The following is a 23,259-nucleotide window of genomic DNA, read 5'->3' as shown; positions in this document are numbered from 1 at the left end:
TCTTCAACGAAATGTTTTTGCCTTTGACAAACGTGAAAATATGTACACAGCACATCAATTGAAGCATTAGCCACTTTATTTCAGCATGATTCGGAATTAGGAAGTCAAAAACTGATTTTCCTATAACAACAAAAAAGTTGCACTAGAAGAGCCCTTGTTTGTAAGGATATGATTTATTTTTTATTTATTGCTATACACATATTACAGAAAATAATGCATTTTACATATAGTAACTTTTAAAAAAAACGGGACATATGATATACCATTTAGGTATATTAACATCTAAAAATTCTTAAAATATAACATGAAATTGAACCACAAATCAATTTTTAAAAGCAATGCTTGATGTAAGATACTGCACATGTAAATTAAAGTTTTATTCTTCATATTATACAAACATAAAAAAAATACTGTATACAGCAGAAAACAGGGCTAAAAACTGAGGATAATACAAATTTTATGCAACTAAATAGTGAAAAAATTTTCATATTTCTAGCAAAACAATTAAATTCATGCAGAGTTTGTCTAAACTTAATCTGGAAAATTAACTAAAAATCAAAGAAAAAATATGTGCTATTAAAAGTGAACTGACTGAAATGTTAATTTTTAATTATTAGATTGCAACATGACATATGTGAGAAGGAGATGTTGATAATCAAAAAGTCTTGGGTTCTCACATATAACCGAATTTTCTTTCCGAGCAACGGGTTAAAGAATTCCCAGAGATTATTTGGGTCTTCCCTATTAAGATATAATATATATATAAAATTTTATTTTTTAGTTATTTTACATTATTAGCGTTAAATTTATGCTAATCAAAGTTCCTTATTAATAATTCGGTTATTTGTGTTTTCATTCAAAAACCGTCGAACCTCAGCCATGATATATTTAAAACCTATAGTTTAATGTATATATTTAAATACTTTCATATTAATATAAATAAAAATATAATACTTTCAAAATGAATTATTTTTTACTGAAATTATCATATTAACACCAAATTCTAAAATATTTAAAATTCAGCTTCAACATCCGTTTACTTTCAATGACCTTAAATAAATTAACAATACTGATTTCAAGTTTTCTTCATAGTGAGTAATTTCTCATCTCATGCATTCCTAAATTATTATTCTTTAAAGTATAGTAACATTTTAATTAAAAACTTTAGAACAAATAATGAAAGAATCGAAATTTTGGTAAAAAAAAATAAAATGAAAATCCCTATTATGAATCTTCGACTCCTACAATGCGAAATGTTCATAAAGATAAATATAATAGAAATATGAATCATATACTTCTTTTAGATAGTTTAATATAACTTATTTTTAAAGTTGTTATTTTTTAAATTATAAAAAAATGATATAACGATTAATTTATACAAAAAAGAATGAAGCATCCACTCTCTTTTATCAGCATATCTATAGTGAATTACCAAATTTATATCAGATAAATCTAATTTCTTCTTTCCAAGGCAAGGTTTTATTTGTAACAAATTCCGAGTATAATTTTGATGTGATCACGAGAAATCGAATTATTTTTACTCTATTGTCATAATCACATTTCGGCCAGCACAAGAAACTAAATTAGCGGTGTTTCAGTGATAATTTGCTGTCAAGTATGTTAAGTAATTTACAGACTAATTTATCATTTTATGGGAAGTATTTAGAATTAATATTGCATTTATTATAATCAGCAGTGGCTGCATTTTAATTAATTAATTCAGTCATGTTACATTTATTTATATACCACGAACATTCTCACCATTCAATAATATTAGACCGATCCAAAAATACAAAATGTCAGTTTATATGTTTAATGCTATTCAATTAAAAAATAAAGATGGGGGATCATTTTATAGTAAATAGGATCGTTTTTCATCACCATGTTAATCTAACAACTATTGTTCTTGTGCCTCATATATGGAAATATGTTTTCTCCCTTTTACTGCTTAAAAAACATCGATGAATGTCAATATTCAAAAGCGCATTTATTCAAACATAAATAAAGTAGCAAATCATCTATATATCACTAGTATATGAATAAAAACAAATCTTCAGACTCTTTATTTTAAAAAAATAAATATGTTCATGATATTTGAATATTCAATAACAAATTAAATAACAAGAGTTTCTCGCAAGAATTTTTTTATTAAAGAGTATTTTATTTATTTTAATAAATTTTAGTGAACACCTCGATTCTTATCATAAATTTTAAAATATTTTAAGAGTTTCTACGAATAAGATAAAAGAAAGGATTCCAAAGCTCTTTTAAGCAACACATATGGATATCCAGAATTATAAAAGTATGATTGTAATCTTAAATTATAAAATAATCGAAGTCGTAAAGATTTCTCTATGGGTCATATTTTTGAGTAAAAATAGTTTTTTTAACACCTAGAAAAAATTCAAATTTTAACTTCCATAAAATGGAATTACTGTTTTTTTTTTTTTTTTTTTGCTTTATTTTAGTAAATTTTATATGTCCTTTTAAGAGTATTTTACAACAAACTTTTTCATTATTTAATTTAGAGTAAAAATGGTTTTCCGATATATTTAATATTTCTATACAAATTATCCTTTTCATAACTGTAAGTATTTTTAATTATATAAAAACAGACGAGCAAAGCCTAAAACATTTTCATATCATGAGTATCCTAGTATTTTTATTATTATTATTATTATTCTGAGACGTTATATTATGTAACAACGTTGAAGGATGTAAACAGATAAATTAATATCGAAATCTCTCTATTTTCCATCAGCTCAAAACAGCCAACAAAAATTCTCTTAATAATGTTCTGCATTTGGAATAAAGAGCATCTAGGAGATATCTTGTAATATCTTATACTAATAGGGTTATTATCAGTTTAATTAAAATTTATTTTTGATTAATGAATTTTGAAACCTGACTTTGGTTTTACAATACTCTTTGAGGTTTCAGAGGTTTCATACTGATTATAACTTAAGAACATTGACTCTGGAATCCATAATTTTAGGAAGCTAAGATACATTTCATTGTGTTGTACGTAACAACTATTCTACATCTTTTTATTGACTTCATTGTTTGTAGTTTATTCTATTTATACTTAACTTATTTATACTTAACTTGACTTAAAGCTTTAATATTTCTGATCATATTTTAACCATAAACGGGTTCTTTTTGTAATATCTTATGCATTTGGATTAAATAAGTCTTGAAACTGCGTTTTAGTCTTTTTTGTTAAAAGCGCAAAGTAAAGCTCAAAGCTTTCAATAATATTGTTAGAGTATATACCAGTTACTTTGTTACGACATTCAAAATATTAAATACCATCTTAAAAATATCGTAAAACTCCTTACGCTAATAAATTTTATCAGTTTTATCCTTTTATGTTCACTTACCTGAATATCAAATCTTAAAATTAAATGCTATTTTAATAAAATAAACTGAATGTTTATTTACTTCATTTAAATGCAAATAGTTATCTGTTAATATATTTCGAAGTAAGTATTTTCATTATTTATGCATGCGATTTCATGGCCAACGATTTATCTTTTAGATTGATGAAATTCCCTTTTGATTTAAGATTTTAAGATAATTGAATTGCTTTAACTTAGTTCTTGTGAGGTTAACTTTCCGTCAACAAATTAAATTGAAAGCATTCTGTTAAATTAATTGTTGCTTGAACAGAAAATCAGTTTTGGGATTTTCAAAGGTATTCCGATTTTCCATCGAAATATTTCTTAATTTTTGAATACCATCTTAGGGATTATTACAGTTGGATATTCATACGGAATTTCACTTTGGTCTGTGTATTTCTCACCTTTTAATTAACCGACATATTTTTTATCATTAAAATATTGAGGGATATTTTAATTCTTATATCATTCTTAGCGTATTTATATTAGTTTCTTCTTTAATTTTGCATTAATATAGTATGATACACTTAAGTCATTTTTGATATATCACTAAACATTATCAACAACACTATTTTTTTAATTAAACTAAAAGATGTACTCACCCTTTGATTTTATCGTATACCTGGATAATATAGCATCATTTTAGAATTACGCTTAGATAAGTCTGAATCCTCAAAGAGTATTGTAAAACCAAGGTCAGATATTAGCCAATTTGAGGCTGGAATCAACCGTCCCAAACAGGATGCCAGTTTGGAGAAATGATCAGTGATATGGATGAATTATAATAAAGATAGCTTTTGGCCACAACAAAACGTGCTTCATTCACTAATGAGGTCACTGAAGATGCTGCTTCATTCAGTAGTGTAGGAGTGGTCAGCAGTAAGCAAGAAGTATTGTAAAGCCTTAATGTAAACGGAAGAATTCTCAAATAGGAGTATCACATTTTGTGTTTCTAGTATATGGTTTCAAGTATGCAATAAGATGCCTTCTTTTCTTCCAGTTTTATCGGAAATTCAATACTGGTACAGAAAATATGATGACAAGATAGTATAAAAAATATAATTGTATTTAAAGTGATACAGATTGCAAATGGCCATGCTTTTGAAGGATTTGGCTGAAGCTTTTAACGTAGATATACAATTGTGCTTATAAAATCATGCAAAAGGTTTTCTATGGATATTTATGCCCAAGTTTGATAAAAATCTGCAAACGTTGTTTTAAATCTACAGGAAAAAAATAAGAGTTAGCGTTCTCAGATTATATATATATATATATATATATATATATATATATATATATATATATATATATATATATATATATATATATATATATATATATATATATATATATATATATATATATATATATATATATATATATATATATATATATATATATATATATATATATATATAATTCCAAAGCTTTTTTTAATTCCTGAATTTTTAAAATGTAGTGATACACTAAGACTAGTTTATTGAATTTTTTATAGTGACAATACTTTCTTATAATATTGAATTTTATTTGTTTTTTTTATTTTGTTTGTAAAAAAAAGAACATGGGGGGGCGGACTTGCTCATAAATATCAGATATAATGGGATCAAAAGAGCATCAGAAGATAAACATATCAATTTCTTCATATAAAATTGCATAGATAATTTTTAATATAATAAAAAAATTTTAAATTTACATTACTTGACTCTATAAATACTGAAGGGCCTTAAACGTCTGTTCTATGAAACTTCAGCGGACCTTCAAAATGCCTGGATATCAGTGAGAAAGTCTTTACTCCTTTCATTAAGTGAAATTGATTGAATACTTTATTTACTACACACGGCCGTCTCGGTAGGATTGTGGGATATTGAGGCTTTCTGAGAATTCTGGAATGATGTTCGAACATGCATCTGCATAGTTGCCATCAGCTAGACAGTGTTATCTTTTGTACAAAATCTCTTTAAGAACAGGGGCTATCATTACAGGTTGGGGGTGGTATTAATTTTTCTTATCTCTGAAAGAGAAACTTGGGCCTTCAGTAGCCTGAAATATTTGAACTCAGATGATCTTAGGAATGAAAAGTTTAAAAGAAATCTTATATTAATTTTCTTTAAGACAAAAGACTTAAAACTTTTTGTGGATGTTGTTAAAAATCATCTCTATTATGAGAATCTTTATTCGAATATTTTAGGAAAACATAAAATATTTCATTTTTTTAAATTTTATATTTTTTTAAATATAAAAATATAAATGCTAATATATTTCACAACATTTTGAAATATTTTAAATATTAATATGAAATATTTTGAGACGTTATGTGAAATCTGATTTGGTGGTAATGACTATGATAATTACAAAAAAATCTGCAGTTTTAATATTTCAGAAATATTTTTAAATTAAAAATCAAGATTTTGCTTTTAAAATAAAGAAATATTTTCAGAAGATCAGAGCCAAGATTAATATCATTTCCTAATTAAGCTATGGCCTAAATGATGATGTAATTTTGGTCTCAATCATTATAAGTACATTTTTTATACCATCAGATATAGTTTAATTTCTTAATACAAGACTTTCTCAGGGCATCGCTAATGATGATGAGGACAGCATTAATGCCCCGGACAAAAAGTTAATGTACCCTTTATATAAGGCAGCACATTTAACTTCCTTCATGCCAGCCAAAGGTTTAGTTACGGATTATTCAAGGTCTTTAGATATTATGTATTCGAAGCAATAATAGCACCTTTCAAAGTGTCGAAAATTACAAAGAAGTGGAGTTCTTCTTGAATAATTAATTAAGATTATTATCGCGTGCAAGAGATGAGATCCTACCATCTTGAGAAAATGGGGTATTGGCATTACAATTTCAAATCCATTAATGATCTTACAAAATTTATGAACCTATACATATTACAATAATTGGACTTTCACAGTTTGTTGTTGAAGATCGATGGATGATAGAAAGAAGAGAAAAATTGCATATTGATTTTTCATTTCATCTATTTCGCTCCTTCTCGGGGATATTTTTTTTCAAACTAAAGATAACATCTATTTGAATTAGAAAATAAGAAAAAAAATCTTTTGTTATGAAATATTCTGATAATCCTGTTTACCGACAGGGATGTAAATATGATTGTAATATCCATCGATTTTACACTTTAACATATCGGAAAGAGTTTAAAGCATTCTTTAATCGAGTTCGGTGAAAAAATATCTTTGAACAGAAATGGTTTTTAAATATATAATTACGTATATATATGCTTTTTGCGATCCTAATTCTTAATGGATTTTTGCTGGGGGAATGGGTTTAAATGGAAAGGAATTGATCGTTTCGTACTTTTAAGGAAAAATCGTGGAAAAAGTAAAATATTTCAAAGAAATAATTCCAAGTATTTTCATGCATTTAAATTCTACTTTGTTTTCACGAAGGAGATTGGGAAAATGGAATTAAATTTATAGCAGAATTCTAATGATTTTTAAATGAAGAGATGAACAACCATCCTTTAGAAACCGTTACTGATAAAATATAAAAATTGCTCAAATGGACTTTAGAAATAACGTCGATAATTATATTAGGAAATATATATAAAAGAAAGTATTCCGTTCTTAATACCTTTTTGATTAGCGGAAAATCTTCAGCTAATTTTTCTCGGAAATTCTTTATCCTTGAAAGAAATTAGAGAGAATGAAATAATAATAAAAAAATAAATTCTACAGTTACAATATTTTATCTTTTAAATATATTGCTGAAAAGTTCAATTTGATCTCTATTATCATTTTTGGAAAAACGTTTCTGATGACTGTACCAATTGATTCATCGGGCTACTTAACGCATATATTCACTTTAGCTAAATATCTTATTTATAACTTGATTTTCGTTCTTATTTTATCGAAGAATTTTAAGTTCCAATTATGATAAGCATTAAAGGCATGTTAGTTTAGGAGCCTTACATCTATTCTGTTTATTATGATCCTGAACTTACTAAATACAGACAAATTCCAAAACATGTTATCACTTTTAAAGCTTAAGTGCTCTGGAAATTCTAGGTAATTTCTTGTGAAATTTAATTTCTCCTTTTGATTCTTTATACAGATTACGCATATAACAAGCATAGTTATTTTTTCTTAGCTTCCAAAATGTTAAGATAATTGCGCTATTAAATAATTCATAAAACAATGAAAAAGTTTGAATTTCATTAAAAGAAGGAAATTTATTATTGAAATTAAAGCAACAGTATTAAATTTTAGAAACAGTTTGCATGATAACTTAATTTTTATCACTAAAAACATATTTATGAATTTTAAAAAAATGTAAAATTCAGTTTTGAGCATGAGCATTTTTGAGAAATAAAACGGAATAATATAAACGGAAAAACGCCAAAATCTGCATAAAGGAAAGCAACAAATTATTGCATAATTTTGAAATATTGAAATATATAAGAAAAATTTCAATCAAATCATCTGAATTGAGTATCACCACCATTTCTTAATTCTAAATCAAAAACTCTATCGAGCAAATCATTAACACACAATTTCTCCTTTATATATAACAGAGATAAAACATTAAGCATATATTCTAGCATTTCAGAATAAAAGTAAAAAAGGCCTGTGCATTATTTTTTTAAATATCATAATTCATAAATTTTTGCTGCACATTTCTATTTGTTGTTACATATTTCTTTTCAATCTGTCTGTTAAATGTTACATACAGAAACTTTTAAAGAATTTACTACATATGGAGGAAGAAATGTATAAAAGAATGAAGGAAATATATATTATTTTTCTTCATATTGTACTAAGTGATTTATCTAAAATAAACGGAAAGTCAGATAAAAGGGATTCTTATTTATAAGAAGAATGCCCTTTTATTTACCTGTTTTATTGCTTTATTTTTGTTTTTAAATGCAAATGAATTTACTTATACCAACTTATTAATCTAAAATATGAACGGATGACTGGTAACTAAGTATAGATGAAAACTACCGATAAGTCTGACATTTCAGAATGGTTTGTTTTATTGCATTAAATGAAATTTCATAAAGAATTTTAAAAGAAAAAGCAATCTATTTCAGCTATACATTTGAAAAAAAGTAGTTATTTATTTTACAAAGTTTAAAAATGCATTAATTTTTACTAATAATTACTATAATTGTAATACTAGAAAAGTTTTAAATCTTTTATCTAAGAAATTTTTTAAATCATGGATTGCCTGAATTATTAAAACAAACAGACAAGGAGGATTCTAGGATAATTATGCAAAAGTTTTGTCTTTCAAATGAAATTTTGAAGGATTACATGTTTATTGATGGATTAATAAAAGTAAAATTTAAGGACAATTTGATCTGATGTTTGTCAATATCCAATTATGCATACAGCTGAAAATTTTCTATTTGCAGAAATAAAATGAATTAAGAAAATTAAATTGAAAACAAACACTTCTTACTTATATTCAAGGAATTCATGTACTATGCTCATTAATTTTCCTTAAAAATAAAACTTTTTGATGTAAAACAGTATATTTTCATGGATTAAAAAATTTCCTTCAGATTTTTTTGATAAATAATTTACCATGTTTAACATCATAAAATACCGGATGAAATATGATACATCAGTCATTTTTTAAATGTCCACTGATGAATTAAAAAAATATATAAATAACGGATTCATTTCAAATAATTTCATTTAAATTATCCTAAATATGCTGCATACATTAAAATTCAATCTATAAATGAAAATAATAATTCAGCATAAAAATTAATTACTATTGATCTGATTATATACATGAAATAAATGATATGCTTATGCAGATTATTGAGGTGAAAATTATCACAGTTATGTAAGCCATAATATGTGCATATAATAATAGCAGTGATCATGTAGGTTTATTATTTACCGTGAGTAGTAGACAGGATCTATTAAACTTAACTTATTGAGCAAATGAATGAGGGCAAAAAGAAAGTGGAAATTTGTTTGAAAGACAATGAATTCTTTTTCTCTAATGCAGACAGAAACATAACTAATAGAAAGGAAAATAATGTGTTCAGGATATTATAATAATACAATCAGGCTAGAAGATTTTAAAGTCTTTAAATTACTAAACTATATTAAAATATTCATGTCCTCATATTTTTTTCGATGGAAGTAGAAACATTTGGAATAGATCTTTATTAAGAATCATAAAATAACAATTAAGTCTCATAAAATAACATTAATCTCATAATATTTATTAAGTCTCATAAAATAACAATTATTTTGTTTTGCATTAATTATCTCTGTACCTTCATCAGAGGATGATTTCATTGTCTTTTAAATTAGTTTAGATTTTTTATTGCCATCATATAATATTAATTTCTCATGCTAAATTTTAACGCAAAGCCCCAATAATTAATGCTATATTTTTTAACCATAAAGAATTATATACCATTTTGATAACGACAGACATTTAAAATTTTCGCCGTTGCTTAAAATAAAGGACTTGAAATATAAAACATTTTTTAAATAAATACAATTTTGTGAATAATGGAATTTCTAATGATGAAAGGCTTTACATTTCAAGAGCATCAATTAAATCAAGCTGGGAAATGAATGCTACTAAAATCACATCATTGTCAAAATTTCTTTCTTACATTCTTACCACTAACAATAACTCCAAATACATAAGAAAGAATAAAAGAAAAAAATAACGCAGGCGAAACACTTAAATAAATGAATCCAATGATTAATGAAACTGGTGCACAATCCTCTTTCTGCTTTCATGATCATTGCAATCCAAAAGAATTTGAATTCTCTGAGAAAAGAATGTATCACACTAGATTTATTTGCAGTTGTGAAAAAACACAAAAAGAGACAAATACAATTGCAAAAATAGAACCAATTTTGCACTGTGCAGTTTTTTTTTCCGCTTCTTCTTAGTATTTTTCGTTAACCCCAGGAGTTTTCCCGATTTGTCCTTATCAAAATCTTAATTACCTTTGAGTTAAATTTTTTTCCCAGAGTTCTCTAACTTGACACCTTATTCAGCAAGTTAATTAGAAACGGTCTCCTCTAAGCACTAAGGCAATTATTTTCAACTCTCATCGCGTTATGGGTTAAGCCCTTCTACGTGTAAGCCTGGTCCTTTCCCTCCCTTCTTGCAGATTTTTTTCCCTACTTCTTCAATTTGGTTCATCGATTTTTAGCTGTTACTTCTTTTTGTACTATGATAACTGAACTGGCAACCCGGCCAATTAGTTCGTCTTACCCTTCTTAATATGATAAAGAATTCCTCTTTTAGTATCAAAGAGTTCTTCAACGACATTATTCACTTGAGGAGGATTCGAGTGAAATTGGCAGTAACAGAGTTAATAAGTGATATATCTTGCCTGGATCGTACGCATTAAGGCATAAATGATTTACACGTTCTTTTCTTAGACATTTTGCTCTTAATTTTATTAGCATATTTATCACATTGCATTATTTATCTTTAGAATTTAGTACCAAGGAATTAAGAAATAAAAAAATTGTGAAGCAGTGAACGTATTAACAGTGCAATTATTTATGACTGACTTGATTCGAAGTTTTGTTGGATTGTCATAAAAAATTAACAAAATTATGTAAAACACTCTGAAGATATAATTTTTTTTATCCGTTATTTGGAAACAAAATTGCCAAAAAGCGATTTCATTATTTTACATTTTGACCCAAAAAAAAATCAAGAAACATATGCTCTTCAGTACAATAGTACAGTTCTTTTCTGTATTTAAAGATCATAAATTCGAGAACTACAGTCATTTATGAAATAATATGTATACAGTATTGCTGCACTTAAATCCGTCGGCATCGGTAAAATTTCATTATCAGAGTGGTGAAAACGTTTCTTCAAAGCAGTTGCCGAAACTTGAGTCATATCGTCTGACAACTGTCCTCAATTCCATAGTTTCTTTCAAATATCAGTTTTGTAATTACAAAGGCCTCTTCAACGTAAAATAATCTTAATTAAGTAGCATATATAAAAGTAAATTGTTTTTACTATTATGAAAAGCAAAAAATTTGTGAAAAATACTTTTATGGGTTAATTTCCAAAGTTAGTATTGTAATTTTGTATCCAAATAAGAAAAAAAAAAAATTTATATATTTTCGAATTTTTCCGTTTTCCTGATAATTTAAATAATATCATTCCCATTTAAATGTGATTCATTATAATACGTATGTAATACAATGTAAGAACCATTCAATATAAAGGACTGTAGAACTTTGTAGCACATCATTCAATCAAAAGGATAATGTGAATCCTTTCTAGTACAACATTTAATCAAAAGGATGATGTAGAATTAACAATGATGATAAATTATATTATCTTGTAGATAATACTTGTATTAATGTATAAATAGAAGGAATAATTTTGGTTAAGGACTCTTCTCTTTAATAGTGTTAGCATATTTTTCAGTTCAATTACCAGTGAATATTAAACGCAATTGATACATTAAAATAACATTAAAATTTACTGAAAATGTTGATTCCACTGATTTCATTGTTTATAAAAGCTTATTAGTTGCTATATAAATTGAATAATTATCACAAAAAAATATAAAGCGGAAAAATATTATATGTAAATAATAATACACATTTAGTGTCCTTGGTATCGAAATAATTCCAAATTGGATATAATTTTTACATCAGAGCATTCATTGTGTAGAGAGAAAACTACTTAGTTGCCTGTATGACGTAATCTTTATGTTGATTTAGCTTAGATATTTGATAAATGAATATTTACAGTGCCGATAAAATCATTTCTTTCCGGTTATACATCTACTATCCATGCTGTATATTTAAAATTTCATCATGAACCTATTTTGAGCCAGTGCTTCTAAATAGCATCATTAAAAAACCAGTTTGGAGCACTAATTTTTATATTGATATAAATGATGATGATTATTTACAAATTCGATTTTCGTTGAGTTTTAATGAAATCGATCAAGGATTTATAGAAAGTTCGGAGAATAGATTACGAAATTGCGTGCATCGTTTTAGCACGCAATCCAAGCATAATCGATTATATAGCTTGTAATTAAGCTTTCCTTAGCGTTCTCGAATCAGTAGTCACTTTCTTAAACAAACAAACGGAAACAGCACGCAAACCGAAAAGAAGTTTTGGTGTCGATGATGTGTAAACGGTTTGGTTGTGAGTGGCCAAGTTTCCGCTTAAATTTCGGGAATAGGCTGATTCATGACATGCACATATGCCATTTAGTTCCATTTTTCGGAAAAGAGAAAGGTAAATAAAAAAATCTATCTCATCAAAAAAGAAGTAATGCCTCTATTTTGTTTAGGATTAATAATTGAATTCTGAATATTTAAAAAAATTCTGTGACATTAACACAGAGTATATCAAAAGATATTTTTTTAAAAATATCAAAAGAAATTCTTTGCTTAACTTTTGCTGTTTAAGTTTAAGAGTATTATTCAATAGTGATACTAATTAAACTTCGATAAAATATTATAATGAATTTTGTTGAAACTTTTTCGAAATTGTTTTCTGCCCATAAGTATGATGAAATGGGATTTTTCAAGAATTTCTTTTCGTTATGCCAGAAATCGCAAGAAGCTAAGTAATGCCATTAGAAGATTTAATGAATATTTAAACTGACTCATTATTATGGAATTTTTCAAACATTCTATCACAGAAAATTATTTTTTCTATTTATTTTACATGTTGAAAGAAATATAAATACAGAGTGGGTATAATTAAAGTTCCACTTTGAAAGAGTCATAAAAGGAAAACTACTACATTAAATGTTATCAAACTTGGTAATAGTTTAAATGAGGACATGTAAATTGTTTTACTTCACCACCAGGGAGAAAGAAATAGCGCTGTACACAATATTATTTTTAGCAAAATAGGACATGAAGACATCGGTTAAAATCGGTTTAAAGTCAAATCGCATTACTACATTCTCAACAGTAGCTCTTAGCATATCAGGAGGAATGTTACACGCATGCCAGTGTACAGCATCTTTCAGTTCCTTGAAACTGTTTAGCTTGTCACCATAAACAATGCTTTTGAGATAACATATATTGAACATGCATTGTAACACGTCTCAGAAACGATTAAACGCATTTTAAATCGATGTCTTCGAAATAAACTAATTCTCGTGTTTTGCTTAATACTATTCATATAGCGCTATTTCACCCCTGGTGGTGAGTTTTTGAACCTTTTTTTTTTTTTTTTTTTGGCGGAAGAGAAATTCCCATGACCTCTTTTAAATTATTACTAAGTTCTCTAACATTTGATCCAATAGTTTGTCTTTTCTGACCATTTCAAAGTAGAACTTCAATTATAACCACCCTGTATATTTTTACTTCGTTTGATGAATAACCTTTAATTTGAATTTTTGGTTTTTATTTCTAAAATTATTTTAATTTCAAAATTATTCCTGCGTGAAATCCAGGCTTGACATTAGCGACATTTGACTATTAATAAAAGCTTCCACATTTTGAATTTCAATTTCTTTACTAGTTACTTTTAAGACTCACCTCCAATAGACTAAATAAATAGGCAATTCATGCAAAAATAAGTTTTAAAAATGTAAATGAATTGAATCGTAGTCATCATTAATTCATTATTTAAACATTTTTTTTGATTTTTTATTTAAGCATATTTCGAGTTAATTCAAAATACTTTACTTTAAAATGATTCAAAGTAGATTTTTTTAATTCATTTATAATGCTTTTTTTATAAAATATTTTCTTACTCATAATATATAATTTTACAAAAATTAACTCTGTAATTTGTCAGATGAAAAAGAACTATTCAGTACTAGATTATTCAATTATCATCACATGCCTCAAGCAATTGTGTTGATACTTGAAAAGCAATTTTACTCATTTAACGGGTTTAAAGAATGCGTTTTATGAATATCATTTACATAAAGAGATTTCTAATGTGATAGATGGTAAATTGAATTACAAAAATGTCAAAAAAAAATAATTACCTTTTTTGCCATTTATTGTGGAAATAAAAACTTATCAAAAAATGTTTAGAAATAAACTAATTCTTAAAAATATTTTGCTCAAAACACCATTAATTCTAAGAAATGGTATATATATATAAGCACCTTTCGATTTAATAAAACACTTTATAAAATAAATTGAATAGCATCAGTGATGCAAGATAAAAAAAGAATCGAAAAGGCTTTGGTTTTGGCAATAAGAATTTTTTTTCTTACGTTATTTACTAAATTTCCAAAAATTATTATATTTGAATATAGTTATTGCGATTCTAATTTAATATACTTTTATATTTCTTTCTCACACAAAGATACTTTTCAATTACATCAACTTCCTTGTTCCTCAATGTTTTATTTTTTATGCTATTATGAAACGCAATTTAATAAATAGATGTTTTGAAAGATATAATTTCTAAAAAATCTATGCCTAAGTTATTTATATAAGGTAATTCTGATAATTAATTGAGATTTTTAGCTATGAATAATTCTTATAAAAGATTTTATAAATGATATTATTGGGAGTAAAAATTTTATGGATTTAAATGTTAATGTTAGCTGAAGTGATAATCTTTTCAGTTTTATTTCTTTCTGAAGAAGGAGTTTTATTTTAATTAAATATGTTATGACTTCTATTTTAAGATTTTTTTTAATTATATAAATGGCGATTCAAATCGATTTATTAAATGAGACAATTACATTTAATTATCTCATTTTAATATACGGATATTAAATATGATTGTTTTTCATACTGAACATTTTTGAGATGAAATTTACATATAACTTACCCAATAATATAAATTATCAAAATTTTATAAGAATTATTAGGTACTAAAAATCTCAATAACAAAATTAACTCCTATAGTATAACTGCTTGTATATACCTATACTTATATACCTTCTGCTATAGGTGTTATTATTTCAATTATTAGTAATAAGTCCTATTATAGAAAAAAATATCTCACATACGATTCAGAAATAATATTTTAGAATATATAGATTTCAATATTGCAGGCCTAAAAAGCTGTCTCAAAATATTTTTACAGCATTATAAAGTATTTCATCAAAAGCATTCATTGGGAAAAAGCAGCATTACATTAATTTAGTGAGTTAAAAAAAAGGTAAATATAGAGGAAAATTAAAAAAAAGAACTGATCGAGGAAAACCGTCTGTGTACCATTTTTGGCAATTATTACTTTGCTACACCAATAATTTGATAATTGTGGGATCTAATCGGTCCCAAGAGGCAAGTGAAAGGAAAGATTAAAAACCCAGAGGAATTTCTCAAAGATAAGAATACGTCAGCAGAGAAACGTTTTACTGCAACGAGTTGTATTGTTAGAAATTACGGAAGGATAGAAATTGATTCTTGAACGGTGATCCTCTCTCCAAATGCAATGCAGCATGTTTATTATTCACTCCGAGACATTAAGAAAGTTCCCTTTTTTGGTGTCACTCAAGTATTAAAAGACATCTAAACGAAACGCAGCTTTTTGTATTCACGTTGGACACATTTTTCTGCATCTTATTGAAAGTATTGAATACTTTAAAATGATTCCCTATAAGAGATCGTGTTGGGTATTTTTAGATATAGCCGCTACGGCTCATACCTTGCTATTACATCTTAATTAACATATTTATTTGCAAGACCAGTGTCGTTTCTATCACTGCCATTCCCATTGTACATTGACATATCATATCAATGATGCTACTTGTTGTAGTATATATGACAACAAGAGCTTTCATCTGATTTAAACAGTCTAAAAACTATATTGCTAATAAAAAACTGTGTGCTTTTACAGATACCAAGACGCTATCATGGCTATTACGACCATGGTATATTACGGTTATGATAAAACAAATATCATAATAATATTTGTTACAGATTTATCAAGTGAAAGAATATTGAAATAATTTGAAAAACTATTGCAACTGCTTTCAGAAATCAAATTTTCAATACTATACCGGAAAGACTAAACAAAATTGCAAAAGCTTTCCTTAGATAGAACAACCGACATTTACGCAGAATGTATTATATCTATCTACGCAAGTATATATTAGAATTTCCCTGAAGCAGTTCTATCACATTTTACAAATAAGTCAAACCTATTTTTATACTTAATTTCATGAAACCTAAAACATATTTATACTTTATTATAAAGACTGTGTAGCGGAAAACCTGCAGATTTCATGCTCTGATATCATTGCCTCCTTGTATTAGAATCTCATTTAAACTATCTGTTGAGGAATATTGAAAAAATAATTATTATTTAAAATATTAAAAACTAATAAGATTTAAAATTATATTTTTTAATCAAATTATTCAATCAATAATACATTCTTATAGGCTTCTAAAAAATTGTAGTATTATTTTTAGAAAATATTTTTATTAATTTTCTTCAGGCATTTTTTACATCAAAAGTCAATAATAATATATTAGCAAACATATTTTTTTTTAAATATAATTTTTTTTCTAACATAGCCTCCATTAAACTTTAATCATAATCTTGTTGTTATAGATTTTTTTATACAAATATATGAGTAAAGTGAACATAAAATGTTAAAAAAAAATCAATGTTAATTTTAGAAAGACAAGCAAAAATTGAATACAAAAATTGGCAAATATCATATCATTTACTCATTATCACTTAAGATTTATCCCATTCATCTTTCAAAGCTAATTTTTTTTTTGTTTTCTTATATTTTATTACATGATTACTTACATCATTAATTCATATTAATGATTATATTTTCCTTGTTTGCAGTTATGTCCAGCGATCTTCTGACCAAGGGTCCATCTTTCATCAATGAGCCACCAAACAAAGTGGAATTCTCTAATGTCAGTGGCACTGTCGTATCTTGCGTGGCCGACGGCAGGCCCCGACCCATCATCACTTGGGTCAAGAGTGATGGAGAGTTGATTCATGACTTGCCTGGTCTTCGTCACATGCGTCATGATGGCGCATTAGTGTTTCCACCGTTTTCTCCAGAAGATTACAGGGCCGATGTTCATGCAGCCGTTTATCGCTGCATTGTTTCAAACAGCGTGGGCACCATTGGCAGCAGAGATGTGCACATCAGAGCAGGTACGGGCAATTTAATATTTTATTTATATTACCAAAAACATTTTCCTTTTGGCCTCTCTTTGTTATGATTTGAATATGTATTTATTTTTCTTTCTTTCTTTATTTATTTATTTGCTTGGTTTGAAAAAAATAAAAAAAAACATTTGAAGAAAATGATTGTGGTGAGAAAAATGTTGAAAGAATAAAAAGAAATCTGACACAAACATATTTTGTTTTCATAGAAAGGTTTTGTTATTTATTAAGAATTCTAAAAGAATTCTGAACTATATAAATTTTTAATTCTTCAAACAAAGTAATTTTAATATTGATATATTAAAGTGGATCAGCCCTTTCAACTAAAAACTCTATACTTCCATTCAGTGAATAATAAATGGATTAGTATTATTTATAAATAAAATGTTTAGCCATCAAATCAAGAAATTTAACGTTTTAAAATATAATCATATTAAGCTATCATTTTATAATTTCAAATATCATAGGATTCCTTACCTGTAGGAATCAAATAATAAGCTGCGATTTTGTTAAATTTCATATGTCAGAAAAAAATAAATATTGGGATTAAAACAATAAGCAAATTCAATTTTTCTTTAATTATAAACATTCACTTTCAATTTTAATATTTGTTTCTTTAATAATATATCTGGGAATTAATGTATAATATGTATGTATATATATATATATATATATATATATATATATATATATATATATATATATATATATATATATATATATATATATATATATATATATATATATATATATATATATTTCTAATATCCTAATATTTCTTATACATAGCTGATAATTTTCTGATATATATAGAAATATAAATTTTCCATTATTTTTATATGATAAAATATTTCTTGAAATATGTTTTTGCAGAATATTTTTAATCTGGTTTATCCTCTTTAGTACTTGACATTTTATATTACGAATACGTCTTTGTAATTAATAAATATGATATTTTCAAGTCACATTTCTCAATTTTATGAAACAATAAAAATAGGAAATTAACTGTTACATCATTTCTTTGAGGAAACATAATCTGAAGTGAAAGTTTTAATTGCTTTTATTTACAAAATTTGTTCACATTGTCTTTTTTTTAACCGTTTTTCATATCATATGATTTCGTCATAAATGCAGTTATTTTTGTTAGTTTATTGAAAAAATATGTATGTTAAAAGATTATAATATAAATCTTTTAACGTTACTATATTAAATCCGGTATTATTTTTCAGCTTCTAACATTTTAGTACAAGTAGATAAATAATAAATTGTTACTGAAATTGATCAAAAGAAAAAACATGCATCAGCATTGTATTACCTTCAATCTGCAATGATGCAGTTATATAGCGACTATTGGAAACAACTAATTATCGTACCATACATTATTATAATTGTATTCTTTTAAGATATATATGCAAGGCGTACATGATTTAATCAATGATACTTTAAAGTTTTCTGCAGACGAAATTATTGCTTATAAAGTCATAATATTTTGCACAGAACATAATAATGGAATGGAAATTTATTTGAGTGAATAAAAGAAATTAATTCAAAGAAACTGCTAGAAAAGCGTTTATTAAAGAAATACACATTTGTGACTAGTACTTTATTTAGATTCTACCTTCCTAATAGGTCACTATACCACTATAACTCATGCTCCTTAAATTATGCAATATCTAAAATAAACTGTAAACTTTAATTTTCCTCACTTAAGCTGCACAAATTTGGAAACTCGCTGCTGAAACTAACCGAAACAAAATTCGATTTTACAAAATAAATTACTTTGTGCCATTACCAATGTTCCTTCGTTTATCCTGAATGATATTTTACACAGAAATCTTAACACACCAAAGCTCGATGTTTTCATCAAAGAATTTTCAATAAAAAATTTTAATCGACTCAAGACTCTAGAAAATCCCACAATCAAAGAACAAATTAACTTTGTACCCAGCAATGAAAAATACGCCTGTACTACCACTAAATATACTTTACTACTTAAATTTTCATAGTTTCATCCGAAATTTAAATTGCATCTAAAGAACTGCTGCAATTTTCATTTCAAGCGATTTTAAGCAATATTTTTTCTACTTAACTGACACATCAATGGTACATTACTTCTGTTTTTTCCTCTTTTACTAACTACCTCAAATTGAGTAGAAGTGCCTAGGCACTAAGGCTTTTCACACATCTAATTCAAGCAAGTAAACCTAAGTATTAAGCAACCTACTTTTTTATAGCTTCGACAACAAAATCCATAGAACATTCACTCAAAATTCTCAACCAAAGCACACAAAAAAAACCCACTTCGACAGTTACCCTGAGAAAAGCAAAACATTCAAGCGACAAAATACCTTTCAATGCAGGCACGTTAATTCCTCTAAGAAATTTATCTTCGAATGTACCAGCAACTGAGAAACACAATATGTTTTAATGAAATAATGTTCGATCATTGCAATTGATTAAGAACTAATTCCATAACTAATTTTCGAACAAAAGATTGAACGTAAGGAGAAGAAGATCAAAAGCAAAAACACAGATTTTGCCCTTATCACGCAACAGCTGTTATAAAACCTAGAAATTTTGATGAGATTTTTATTTCCAATGTAATCGCTATTATTAATCAAAAGATCGGTACCAGATCGAACTTTGTTATATAACTTATTTTACCCAAAACGATAATCTACGATTGCTGCTACTTGGAACCATCTTATTTTGAAGGAAATGCGAAAGGGTTTACTAAGAGTAAAAAATCTTCGAATTAATGATAGCCAAATTTGATTAGTTTAGTTTTTTGTCTGTAAAAGGAAAAAAATGTTACCTCAGAAGCGATAGCGAAAGTTATGCTTCAGGCAAAAGTAGAAAAATTGCCAACGTACAACTTCCGTACTGCCAATTTCCGTTGAGTAAAGTATTGTGCATATACCCTTTGACTTTACAAAAGATAATGTGAAAGATGTACCGGTATTATCCGTGCAAGTTTCAACTTGTGAAGAGATTGCCTCCACATGATTGGAAATTCGATACCTGTTCTCATTTCAATTTTTTGCTCATCTGTATAGATAAAGCACTTTCATTTAGGCGATTCAATAAATAGTCACAAATGTTGGGAAATATTGAATTTTGGAAATCTATATTTCCCAAAATATTACAGTTAATAAAGCAGAGGTGTCATGGTTTACAGCATAGTTTATTCTCGACTGTATTTCCTAAATAAATTAACTTCTACTGATCCAATAACTTACTCAGTCACCCGGCAGTCATATAAAATGTTGCCAGGGAATAAAATTGTTCAGGGTCTGCGAACACGCCAATGCATTTCATGGGCAATTTTTATGCAAATGGAACTCCTCCATATATTAGCCTTTGTGTTAAATGGCATCCTCAAAGATAATTGAAACGAAGAACGTACCATCTGCAGCCGTTTTCGTGATCTGTAGCAATCCATGTGCCTTCTGTATTGGGAACATTTGAAACGCCTTATAAATCGGGAAAATTCACAAATTTTACCTGATCTTAAAATGCCAGCTATACAATATGCTATCTTATGATTCCAGGTGGTAGTTGAAAAAAACGGTAATCATGTTGAGCATGTTTTGTTGTATTAAAATTTGTAAATATTGTAAATTTATCTTAATATGTAATTTATTAAAAATCTCTCTGGTGAAGAAATTTGGAATTATTTTTTTTTAATTCGTTGAAGGATATTTTCATTCCTTCCAAATGTGTAACGCAAAATTTTCACAACTGTCTTAACAATAGTTTCATCTGCCTATAACTTTAAAATAGGATAGTTTGCCTATGGATATCTTGAACTTTTTATAAATAAATTTATATAAAGTTAAAATTAAGTAATATGCAGAAAAACTCATATTCATTTTAAATTGCGAGCAATTTAACAACATATCCATATTTAATTTAAATATATCAAATTTACAGTTTTGTAAATCAGAAATTGTTATGACATTTTTTTTTTTACTATTGCAACTCATTGAAATGTGTTTATACTAATTCATAGTTTGTACTTTCTAAAAATTCTTATAAAATCCAGAAACACTATCAACAATGGATATAAAATATTATAGATATAAAATTATGATAATTCGGTGACAATTTCACTTTTGTAAGAAGTATATCATTTAAGGCAAATACAATTAATTTAATTAAATTGGTACCTTAGCGATGAAATTAAACTTACCTTTTTTTTCAAAAAATATAATTAAATTTCTTAATATAAACTATATTTTAAATAAATTCTGCAAATTTTATTTGACTCACAAATATCTTCAAAAGAAATAAAGAGAACAATGATGTTATTTAAATATATAGAGAATTTCACAATATTAAAACCATTAAATATATGATAAAGATGTTATTTAAGATAAATTAAATGAGATATTACCTAATTGTTCATTTATGACAGACCTCTTAGCAATTCCAATTATTCGAAGTTTAATGTGTGAAATCCAAATCGCAAATCGATAGACAAACCATTCGAATTGCTCATCATTATCATTACTACTATTACTGAAACTACCTCCAATGTCACCATTCGCTGATTGACTATTCTGTCGTGTTGCGAATTTATTGACAACAATAAGCAAATCTTCCAAATGTACAAGCACATTACGCCAAAAATAAAATAAAGATTACTATGTAACGAATTTTAACTATTTATGATTTCTAATTATTTCCAATTAATGCTGACTGAGGAATAATGCAAATGTAACAAAAAAAAAAACTATTTTTGATTCTTGGCACTCTCATACTTGGAAAGCAAATAGTTTTTATCTATGTTGCACAATAACTTTGTTAATGCGTATTTTCTTTTTAAATTGATACATTTTAATCGCTCTGCCAATATTTTATAACTTCAAAATTAAATGTAGGTATAAATGTTATAATAATTAAAAAATGAACTGTTTTGAAATAATTTAGTCAAATCAGAAACCTGATAATAATCTTATCATTATTGAAGGAAAAAGAATCAAAGCATCTACTCTTCTTGATGTAATAATAACAATATTTTGATTGTGCTAAAAGAAATGTTTCAAACAAGTGCGATCTAGCACTCTATTCCAGAATGTACAATACAATACAATAATATTCAATATACAATATAATATACATATTCTAATAATATACAATATGCTGGAACAAGACTAACCCTTTTATATATCCATTTAATCTATAACATCTATAACACTTACGAATATTAACGTATTCAAATAAAATACGTTAATATTAACGTAATATGTTACACTTATAAGCAGAAAACAAAATTATCTACATTGATCTCCAACTATCCTATAGGGTTTTTCTTTTTAAAGGCAGTAAACACGTGATCAATTCTCACTATTATAGTTTTGATTGGCATCTTAATCGTGCTATATTTTCTCGCGGCTTTTACAGGACAAGAGCTTATAAAAAATACGAGTTTTAATTAAACTTCTATTTTAAACAGAATTTGGGATTTCTCAGAAATATTACAATATTATTTTTTTAATAAAAATTGAGCTTAGAAAGCGTGAAAATATAATTTAATGGATGATGTTTTCAATTTGAAAATTTCTAAGTACCATAATAGAGAAACATATTCAAATAATTGTTAAATATGGATTCAAGAACTTCTTTTTATATACTACGAAATCAGCCAGATACGATATTGTTCTTGGTGAATAAGATGACCAAAGCAGAACTATATAAAGAGTTGATTATTTATAGGTAATATACTTTCCCACTGCTGATGAGCATTTCCATAAAATGGGATTTATTTTCAGTACGTGAATGAAA

At 26.5% G+C, this 23,259-nt stretch overlaps 1 protein-coding gene across 1 annotated transcript in view; it reads left to right on the top strand.

Moving 5' to 3' along the window:
• Positions 1–23,259, top strand: part of LOC129981306 (cell adhesion molecule Dscam2-like) — a 493,597-nt gene that overhangs the window by 79,264 nt on the left and 391,074 nt on the right. Inside the window, exon 2 of the mRNA XM_056092083.1 lies at positions 17,140–17,460. Within this exon, the coding sequence (XP_055948058.1) occupies positions 17,140–17,460 (321 nt within the window). The remainder of the gene's footprint in view (positions 1–17,139; positions 17,461–23,259) is intronic.

This window comes from Argiope bruennichi, chromosome 8, assembly GCF_947563725.1.
Source record: "Argiope bruennichi chromosome 8, qqArgBrue1.1, whole genome shotgun sequence".
Lineage (NCBI taxonomy): Eukaryota > Metazoa > Arthropoda > Arachnida > Araneae > Araneidae > Argiope > Argiope bruennichi.
This window is presented reverse-complemented; position numbering and strand designations above follow the sequence as displayed.